This window comes from Mustela erminea, chromosome 19 (assembly GCF_009829155.1).
Source record: "Mustela erminea isolate mMusErm1 chromosome 19, mMusErm1.Pri, whole genome shotgun sequence".
Lineage (NCBI taxonomy): Eukaryota > Metazoa > Chordata > Mammalia > Carnivora > Mustelidae > Mustela > Mustela erminea.
The window spans coordinates 54,102,917-54,113,411 of NC_045632.1; the positions used below are offsets into that span (position 1 = coordinate 54,102,917).

The following is a 10,495-nucleotide window of genomic DNA, read 5'->3' on the forward strand; positions in this document are numbered from 1 at the left end:
TATTTATTTGACAGAGAGAGATCACAAGTAGGCAGAGAGGCAGGCGGAGGAGGTGAAGGAGGGGGAAGCAGATCTTTGCTGAGCAGAGAGCCTGATGCGGGGCTCGATCCCAGGACCTTGAGATCATGACCTGAGCCGAAGGCAGAAGCTTAACCCACTGAACCACCCAGGCGCTCCTCTTTAGTCTTTTTTAACCTGTGATGTTCCCTTGGTCTTTCCCTGCCTTTCATGACCACGATATTCTTGAAGATAATGGGTGTATGTATCTCTTCATTTGGATTTGTCTGACGATTTCTCATGATCAGGCTGAGGTTGGGCATTTTTGGCAGGAACACCACCGAGGTGATGCACGCCGTTGAGGAGGACGTGCTGTCTCCATGTCTTAGTACTGGTGACACTAACGTTGATTACCTGGTTAAGGTGGGGTCTCTCGGGTTCCGCCAGCATAACATATAGCATTGCCGTTCTTTCCTTTTACTTTACAAAGTTCCTGGAAGCGATCATTGAGAATATGCACCATTTCTTCTCAAACTTTGATCACTAATTAAGCACCCGTCGGTGGACCCACGCTGCGGTCACTATAACTGTGGTGGTTTCCTGATGCTGGTCTATCTCCCTCATTCTGTCTGCATTTGTTAACTGGAATTCTATAAAGAAAAGACCTGTCCCTTCTCCCTGTTTATTTTTTTGATGTGTTCAGTTACTTACTCGTATCAGTATAGACTCAGGAATATTTATTTTATTCTGTGAGTTTTAAATCCAGTACTCTCATTATTTATTTTGTTGCTCAGTTGTTCCAACTTTGGCCATTGGGAACACCTTCCTATTAGCTCCATGTCCCTTGGACACACCGCCCTTCTGTAAGCACTTCCTGTCTGGCCGCATAAGATGCTTCAGACGCCTCTCGTGTTTTCTCTCTCAGCGGGGGAATCAGCCACCTCTTTGTGGAGCCCTGGATCCTTTTTGTGCCTATTAAATTGATTTTCAGCAGAAGTGCCAAGGCAATTTAGTGAGGGAAAAAACATCTCTTCAGCAAATGATGCTAGAGTGACTAGGTATCTGTGTGGAGGACCAGTGAACTTCTGCCTTACACCATACCCAAAATGCAACTTGAAATGCATTGTAAGACCTAAACGTAAAAGCCGAAACTATGAAATCTCCAGTAAAAAGTATAGGGAGGAAAACCTTTGCAACCTTGGGATAGGCAGGGATTTCCTAGAAGGACACAGAAAGCAAGAACTGTTTAAAAAACAAAACAACAGCAACAAAAAATGGAACTTGTCAAAATTAAAAACTGTTCTTTGGAAGGCTCCATTAAGAAAATGAAAAGATAATCGATAAGCTGAGGAAAGTATTCATGATATATGTATCTAACAAAGGACTTGTATAAAAAGACAAAGAATCTTACAGTTCAGTGGGAAGACAAAACCCCAATTTTAAAAATGAGCAACTCTTTGAGCAGACGTTTCACAAAAGAAGACAGATGCAGTGGCCAGGGAGCGCACACGGAGTCAGCCGGCCTCCCTCTTCTCAGCCCACACCACTAACACGGCCACAGTCAGAAACACCGTCAGGAGTGAGAGCAGGAGGTGATGCCAAGCGGTTGGAATTCCCAGATGCTGCTAATCGGAAGGCAGAATGGCACAGCCCTTTGGAAAACAGTGCAGCATTTTATTATCCGGTGGAATATACGTTAAACCATATAACCAGTCACTTCCGTGACATGATATCCACCAAGACGATTCGCTCTCCAGTGCCCACAACAGCTTTATTCACCATAAGCAGACACTGGCAGTTCCCCAGATGAACATGGGCAGGTGCGCAGATAAATTCTAGTCTCTCCGTGTCATGGAATACCACTTAAAAAGAAACAGATTAACGATGCAAGCAACTGTAGATGAATCCCAGGAACATGGTGCTGAGCAAAAGAAGCAGGTTGAAAAGTGCTTGCTCTTAACGTTTCAGTACAGGTGACATTCTAGCACAGGCCAGACTAGTATCCAGAGTGGCAGGAAGGAACTCAGCAGTTACCTGGGTTGAGCTGAACTGGCACGGTGCCTAGTACTGTTGGCTCACCGAGTTTTGTCAGCTCCCTAGACCTTGTGGTCATCCTCTTGACGTCCTTGGTTTTGCCCGTGTGTTCGCTTGCAGATGGATCTATCTTAACGACCAGAACTTGTGCATCCCCGCCAGCTCCTCTTTTGTGTACGGAGCTGTACCCATAGGAGCCAGTATTTACGTTATCGGAGACCTCGATACAGGTAAGACCCTCGTGGTGATGTTGCTGGATGTGTTTCCCAGTGACTCCAAGGCACATTGTGTCACCTCTGCTGCTTCTCGCGGTCTAGGTACCAATTACGACTACGTGCGTGAGTTTAAAAGAAGCACAGGGACCTGGCACCACACGAAGCCACTCCTTCCGTCTGACCTTCGCCGCACCGGGTGCGCAGCCTTACGCATTGCAAATTGCAAGCTTTTCCGCCTGCAGCTCCAGCAAGGCTTGTTCCGTATCCGTGTCCATTCACCTTGAAGAGGGGGCCGGAGCAGAGGCAAAGCTCCCAACCAAGCGCACCGTGACACAGCTTTCTGCGAGGGGAACAGAGGTGGCAGCCGAAACTTGCTCTGTGTGCCGGGCTTTGTATGGTAACTCTGGTGGTTTTACTGTCATGCTTAGAAGCCTGAGGTTCCGCTCTCGGTGGGGAGAACCCGTAACTGTGGAAAAAGCTCCCTTGGAGGAATCCTGTCCTCCACTTAGATGTGTCTGCAGACAGATGGAGGCTAGTCACCGTCAAAGGGAGAAGGGAAGTGGGAATCGGTATCATGTAAAATATTGAAGTTAAAATCCTAAGGTGCATTTTCCCTGAAGGGAACTCATATCTGAGTGACTGCTGTGTTCGAGTACCTGGCTTTGGTAAACAAACAAAAATCCGTATATGCAAATCAACATATCCAAACATACCAAGATTGCTTTCCTACTGCACTTGGAAGGAAATGTCATGCCTAACCCTGCCTGACCGATCAAGGTTTGTGCCTAAAATGTTAGATTGGACTGTATGCCGGTTAGTGTCCATTTACTACTAGTACTGTGTCCGAAGACTCTTTTTTAAACTATATTATCATGAATTGAAACTAAGATAAAATTTCTCGTTTACGACATTCTATCTTAGTCATCTAAAGTTTCAGTAAATCCATGAGTCAGGTTGCAGCCCTCATGTGAATTTAAGAGAAGTTGCTAACTTCTGTATTAATTCAGATACATCATGCCATAATTTCTGGGGTAGTTCTCCTGGAGTTTGTGAAGGATTCATGCAGTGCTGTTCCTCCCTGCAAATAATCAGAACCATTTTATAAACACGAGGTTATTAAGCAGAGTAGGAGATTTTCTAGAAGAAAGACATAAGTCAGACACATCATAAAGGTCTGCTGTGACTACAAAAACTGTCCGGACAAAATATATAGGGATCAAAAACTTCAATCTGTCCGAAAGCACACAAAGTCTTGTTTACTACTGTTTAGGATTGAAAACTTGTCTTAGAACGCACACCTGCGTAAGAATCTAGTCTTTATAGCAGAATTTTCTCAGTGCCGTTTACTAGCAAGAGTTTTAGACAAATTATGTTATAAGTAAAGTTTGGCTGGTAGAATAAACTACCTCAACTTAATTTCATTCTGTTCATAGTAGAGCGAATTATCTCTTCCTCCACTCCCTGCCCCCCCCCACTCCCATGTCACCCCACTTCCCGTTGGGGGAAGAAATCTGTCGTTAGTAGCACTTATTTTATAAGATACTTCGTTTTCCATTCAAATTATGCCACCTTAGTGTGCAATCAGAGACTTCAAAGTGCTTGATGACATCATAATTTGAATTTTATGCAATATCAGATTTCTAATCAATTTAATACAGAGCTCTTCATTTCTAATTGTTTCCTACAGCTTTTTTCCGCCTCTTGGTAAATGGCTGTAAGAAGCAGTATTTTGTCTTAATAATTAATAAATGTATAAATGTATCCTTTGGTTACAAATTTGAGAATAGGAGTTTCTTCTGGAAACTTCCTAGATGGAATGCTTGTATGCTGTTAACAACATGCATATGAAACATGGCTTCTGTTCCCCTCCCCCAGCACCATGAATAGAAAAAAGGATTACCCCCTCTCTGCAGATTTTTTTTTCTTACACCTACTAGGAGTCAGTACAATGCTATAAAAGTTGCCGGGAGAAGCCTTGCCTGTGGGGGTTCTAAAGAGTGTTGTGTGTGGCAGGAGATCCTAGTAGAAGAAGGCATGTGGTGTTTATCTTCTGTATCAGAGGCACAGATTTGCCACACGTTCCTGTAACACAGTCAAATCCAGTGTATAAAGCAAAGCTGACCTTTTTTTCTTTGTATTGTGTACCAGTCAGCTGTAGTCTGCACACCTTCCCAGTGATGCCTGGGGTATCTTTTCAAACAAGCCACGCGACCACAGCAGAGAAAGCAAACTTCTTTTTCCAATTAGAGATTTTTTAGGGGAAACAAATCGCTGAAAAAGTGAATTTTCTTTGGTAGCATATCCTGTACAGAACAGAACCTTGGCCTTCAGAAGTTGCAGCTGGGGTACGTTAAAGCAGTGACTGATGTCCTATGGAAGCCGTGACAGTCAGCAACTCTCTTTCTTTAATTTCTGAAGCTTAAAATTCTTCCCAGTTTACGCCAGGCCTCTCCAAGGAGACAGTTCATTGTTTAGGAGTGAATGAGTCCCTGTTGCAATACTTTCAGTGCCTGCATGACTTGGTCAATTCATTTTATAAAAACAGTTCTTTTTTAAGTTTTTTATGCAGTTCATTGACACAGTAGCTGCAGAAATTAGGTTATGTTTTTTAAAATAAATTTGCCACATAATATGGGATGCTATCACCAACAGTAGCTGCTAAGTGCCAAACTGTTATTTTCCTATATATAATATATATATTAAAATACTACATTGAAGTGTAGGAATATATTTAATTTTATTATGTTCGAAAATTAATTATGACCTTTTTTTGTAAATGACCGTGACTTCGGTATTGTGAAATAAATTTTAACTCATTTCATGCAGGTTTAACATTCCGCTTATGCCTTGAAACATCTTTTCTTGACAAATTTTTTAATACTTCTTTTTCACAAGGCACTTGTACCAGGCATAGGTTGGAATTGGCAGTTGAGGATAGATCTTAAAATTTTAAATAAAATACCTTTGGGGGAAGTGCAATGTATTTTCATTATCCCTCCAACAGAAGGAAAGTTGTCTCAGGTTAGAGTCAGTGAATATTTAAAGGATCTCTCCTAGGCTGCAGTCTAAAGTAGGCTTGTTTGTTTGTTTGTTTGTTTGTTTAATGCATCCAAATATAGATTTTTTGAAGAGGTAAGTGTTTAATTTAAGATGAAGTGGTTTGTTTGGGATTTATTTTTGTGAGTGTGTGAGAGTGCTTGTATCCCGTGAGAGGGGGAGAATGTGTGTGTGTGTTATGTGACTTGGTAAGTGTGTTTCTATATGTTTACTTTTTCAATTGTAGTTCAAGACTACATATATTACTGTCTTCTGGTGCTTCAGATAAATTCTTGAGCCCATGGCCCTTCAGTTTATACTACTGAGTTAAACTCACGTTGGGTGTAAATATTCATAGAGTTGTAGTTGGTAGGAAATCTTACTTGGTGTTTCCATTTCTTTAGTGGGATTAAGAACAGTGTTCGCCAACTGGTATAGTTGGTAGGCTATAAAGATTTGGCCTAAGAAATTTTTAAATTCATTGCTTATTTCATCAGTTCTTTATTTCATTGCTGTGAGGCATTGATAGCTAACAGTAGGCTTTGCTCAGACTACAACAACCAAAAAAGAGTATTTGGGCAATGATGGATGGTATATTCTTTGTACTGAACCGTCTGGTTACGTCACCACTTCAACAACGCTTTGACGGTGCCATTTTTATAATTTATAAGTTGAGGGTGGGGTTCCCTAGGCAACATACAGGAAGCACATCCTTACACTGACCTGGTAGAGATAGGGCTGTCTTTGCCATGGTGCCTCATTATTTGTGGTAGTAATTGGGTTTTTTGGAGACATTCTTTAGCTGCCTTGGTCCATTGGGGTTCCATTTGGTGCATTCCTGCTTCACTGTACCCAACCAAAAAGTTTTCCAAGGAGTGCTGAAGACACTGCAGTATTGCCTTCTTGCTGGCCTGCTTGATTCCAGAGAGTCTCTTGTGGTCAGATAAAGACATCTGATTATCTGGGGAAAGAATGAGGTGGCACTTGGCATGGATTTAAAAGGCGCTGGAACCCCCTTAAGCACCTGGTGAGGGGGAAGGGTAAGACTGCCTTGTTCTGGGGCTGCCCCTCACAAAGTTGGGGAGCCTTTGGGAGCCAAGGAGAGAGGAGACTCCTGATTATTACAGAAAAGCTGTCCTGGGTGTAATCAGCAAATGCTTCTAGCGCCCCAGCCAAAAAGTCTGTTGGGATTTCTGGAGCGCTTTCATGCTGCCCTCCCTCTAGATGGTCAACTCCTTGTGGGCAGCGACCCTGTCTTGGCCATCTGCTAATCCCAGTGCTTGGCACACACCAGGCAGCCAGTAAATGGTTGGCCACCTCAGTACAGTACTCTTGTTGTCAAAATGATGTTTATCACTGGATTGAGAAGTCCTCTCCATGAGCGACTCATTTCGCTGGAACTTTGTGCACGGACGGGCTGGCCTCATGTTGTAGGGTGAGAACCTAGTACAGAAGGAAAAAAAAAATGTAAAGTGCCTGACATACGGATGCAGACGTCTTTGGTGTCCATATGGTTGTGTAGGATTTGGGGACCCTATCCTCAGCAATCGTAATGCCGTTTATCACACTTAGTGTTGGGTTTTAGTTATTGTTTTGTACATGTGGTTCCAAGCCTTTTCCAGAACATACTGCTTGGATCCTCACATCTCTGTGATGGGTGCAGCGCCCCCCGCCCTCGGACAGGGAGCAGTCTCTCAGGCCCAGTAGATGCGGCCTCGTTCCCTGCCTTACATGTGAGCAGAAACCATTATCATTTCACTGTTCAGCCTTTGAGACTCCCACTTAGTTTTCTAGGTGTACAAGTATTTTTAGTCGTAAAATAATCTTTTGTGGTATAACTTAAACCCCCAAACGTGTCCTTCACAAGTTACACAGATGTAAGCTGAAAGGTGTTTGGTTTTCTTTGGCCATTAGCCAGAGGAAATTTAAGAATTTATGAAGGTCGTAAGAGCAGGAGTACTAAGTATTCGTGTTTGACAGAGAAGCACTTTTTCCTTTTAAAGATCTGAAGTGTCATTTATACTACTTTTCTTACCACATCTGAAATCAGTGAGGAAGAAGGGATTGTGTCTTAGCGTGTTGGAGAAGGTATTTTGCTCGCTTGCTAATAACGCCTGAAGTACTCCTTCTAGCCGGTTCAGGAATGATAGAGATGTGTGGTATGCGGGTGAGGGGTAACCCACTTGCCCATACGGAAGAAGAACATGAAATCAGGTTGAGGCTTTGTGCCTGCTGGTGGTCAAGTCAATACTATGGAAATAGAGACTTCTGCGATTTTTTTGGCAAGCCAACTGGTAAAACATTTAAAACTTGTGTATTTTTCGGAAGCGATTCTATTTTGAATCCTAACTCTGTCTATCTCAGCTTTGTCCCAGGGCCGTCCCTGTGTTTACGTGACACCTAAGGAGCTCGGTTACGACTCTGTTCCTTGCTGTAAGTGCGCGCGATTGAGGCGAGTGTGTTTGCGTTCCCTTCTGTCCCCGAAGTTCTCTAACTGATCTGATTGCGTCTTTAAACTTCCCCCCCTTCCTCATCACATCACATATCTGCAAATAAAACAGCCTTGCATCATGGCCTATGGCAGAACACCTTGTCACCTTCGCTTTTTCTTTTTTGAGATAAAAACCAATACTTTAAAATTGCTGCTCAGCTGAAATTTAGGCTAATTATAGAGTTCGATATTGATGTCATCATGGCCCAGCGAAGCTGCTGTAAATGCTTCCGTCAGTGTGATCTGTGTTAGAGAAGTCACGAGCCGGAGGGGGGAGGCAGCCCGCGCAGTCAGTGCACACGTGGCTTCGTTCGGATCCGGCCATTCAAGTGACCCGTACTGACACACGGCCACTCCAGATCGTTCGGACCCCAAGCAGATGCAGGCTCATCCTTCTTTCTGGTCGGCAAATTACATTTATTAGATCTTTATTTTTAGCATTTCCACAAAAATCATAGATTTGAAAATACCTTGTTTTTATTTTTCCTCCTCATCAATTACAAATAAAGTGAACGTTAGAACCTTGAGTTACATTTTTTCCAGTTAAACCTGTGAACTTGGTATAAACATGACTATACGTAGCTCTCTTTATCATGTTTCCTGTTTAGGGGGATGAGAATTACCTGCACTTACTCCCTTGTTCTTTGTGTTTATAGGAAAAACTCCGTTTTCGGCTACCTCATTATGTAGTGTTGTGCTTGATCCCCTGCCAATTTAGGAGAATTCAACACATTCTGTCCTTTAACAAAAGCCTGGAAGCAAGCAGCGGGCGGCCTTGAGGAATACAATTCTCTAAGGCATATTTTCCATTTTACTACTTTTTTTTTTTTTAATAGGCACTTTTAATCAGGAGGAACAATCATTCTCCTAGAGCTGCTGCAAAGTGATTACTTGAAACTCAACTTGAACTTTAAAGAGTCTTTAAAAGACTGTGTTTTCATAACGTAGAGAAGTAGTATATTGAAACAGCACTGCTGTGTAAAACAGAGGGCTGCGCCCCATCCCGCTAGGACCAGACGGGAGAAGGTGTCTGTGGAATCAGACCCAGCGTTTGGAGTGGACTTGCTCGGGGCCGTTGTGCTCCGTTGTCTACAAGGTGCTACTGCGAGCAGCTTAAGGAGCTCTTAAGTGTAATTCCATAAATTTGTTTCCGAAGAATCTTTAATTTTGATGAAAATTGAGGTTCATTAGTAGATTCCTCTTCTCTTTTGGTTCTCACAGTCTAGGGTTTTCTTTTTATTTTTTTTAAGATTTTATTTATTTATTTGACAGAGATCACAAGTAGGCAGAGAGGCAGGCGGGTCGGGCGGTGGGGCAAGCAGGCTCCCCGCTGAGCAGAGAGCCCAACTTGGGGCTCAATCCCAGGACCCTGGGATCATGACCTGAGCCGAAGGCAGAGGCTTTAACCCACTGAGCCACCCAGGCGCCCCAGTCTAGGGTTTTAAAATGAAATCTCAAAGTGTTTCCGAAGTACAGGTTTGAGGTTGACCACACAACACAGAACTGTGTTCTACTTAAAATGATGCGTGAGTGGATTTGCTTTGAGCATCAGTGGAACGTGCCTTCTGCACGTGGCTCTGTCCTCGCCTGTGTCTGTCAGCTTCCCTGGTCCGTAAGCTCGGGGGAGCCGTGAGGTCCACCGATTCCTGCAGTCAGACCTTCCCTTCCCAGAGTGGTTTCTCACGGGAATGACCCAGCATCCCCAGGGCCCAAAAGAGTTACGCCCATTCCTAAAGACCTAGTGTACCGGCAATCACTTATGGACCAGGTGAGACCTAACAACGGAACTGTCATTGTGCTCTACGTGATCTAGTTTTCCAGCCTGTACTTTTTTAGAACGAAAGGCAGAGTTTCCCCCCACATGACAGTACATCCGCATCTCCTGGGGCTGGCAGCAGGCGTGAGACCTTCCCCAAGTGGTTTCCGAGCGAACCAAGACTTAGGGCCTTTGAGCCCCAACCTTTTTATTTCAGTTATTTTGAGGAAAACATGTATAAATACTTGGTGTACTTTCCCAGGCAAACCTAGTAGCTGCAAGGATCCAGGCCATGGTGCTGGGTGTGGGTGGGTTCAAAGACCAGGACTGCAGACTGTGACCTTCAGGAGTCCTGCAGCCCTAGAGCCCAGTTCCTTACGTGCAAATGTAGGGTAAACGGGGGTGTTTACCTCTTTGGGCTGCTTCGAAGATCAGGCACATAATGAAGATGAGAAGCTGGCAGCCCATGTTTCACCCGTAGCTATGGCCACTGTGGCCCCTCACCTCAGCCTCGGGTCCCTGATGGTGAGCCCCAGGGAGGGGGACAGCACTGCCCTCATTGTGTATCCTGGCCTTCGCACTTCCCCATTCGAACCTCTGCTGCCAAGAGGTCTATAAGTAAACGAACATTTGTGTTGATAAAATGATTTGCTTTCTGGACCTCTGCCACTGCTGTCCTTCCGCTGCTCTAATATTTGAATTCAGGGTGATTCTGTAGAGCTGAACCATCCTAGAATATGTGCTTGGAACATTGAGAGTTGTTTTAGATAAACCTCAATTAAGAATTTGCCTAATGAAACCCTTAAAACTCTTTACCAAAGTTTAATCTTTGTTTTTCCCCTAAGATGTCACAGGTAGTGACCTACACTGGTCACATAAACTAGATATTTTAGATCTCTGCTCCAGATCAGTATACCTGTTCTCTCTCAACTTGGATGCCATGTGAAACTTAAACAAACAAACAAA

The 10,495-nt window shown here is 43.7% G+C and overlaps 1 protein-coding gene across 2 annotated transcripts in view; it reads left to right on the forward strand.

Moving 5' to 3' along the window:
• GAN (gigaxonin) overlaps positions 1–7,086 on the forward strand; it is a 52,019-nt gene extending 44,933 nt beyond the window's left edge. For both annotated transcript variants that reach the window (XM_032324849.1, XM_032324850.1), the window contains 2 exons: positions 2,152–2,261; positions 2,349–7,086. In XM_032324849.1, the coding sequence (XP_032180740.1) occupies positions 2,152–2,261; positions 2,349–2,530 (292 nt within the window). In that variant the 3' untranslated portion in view covers positions 2,531–7,086. The remainder of the gene's footprint in view (positions 1–2,151; positions 2,262–2,348) is intronic.
• The last annotated feature ends 3,409 nt before the right edge of the window (positions 7,087–10,495 follow it).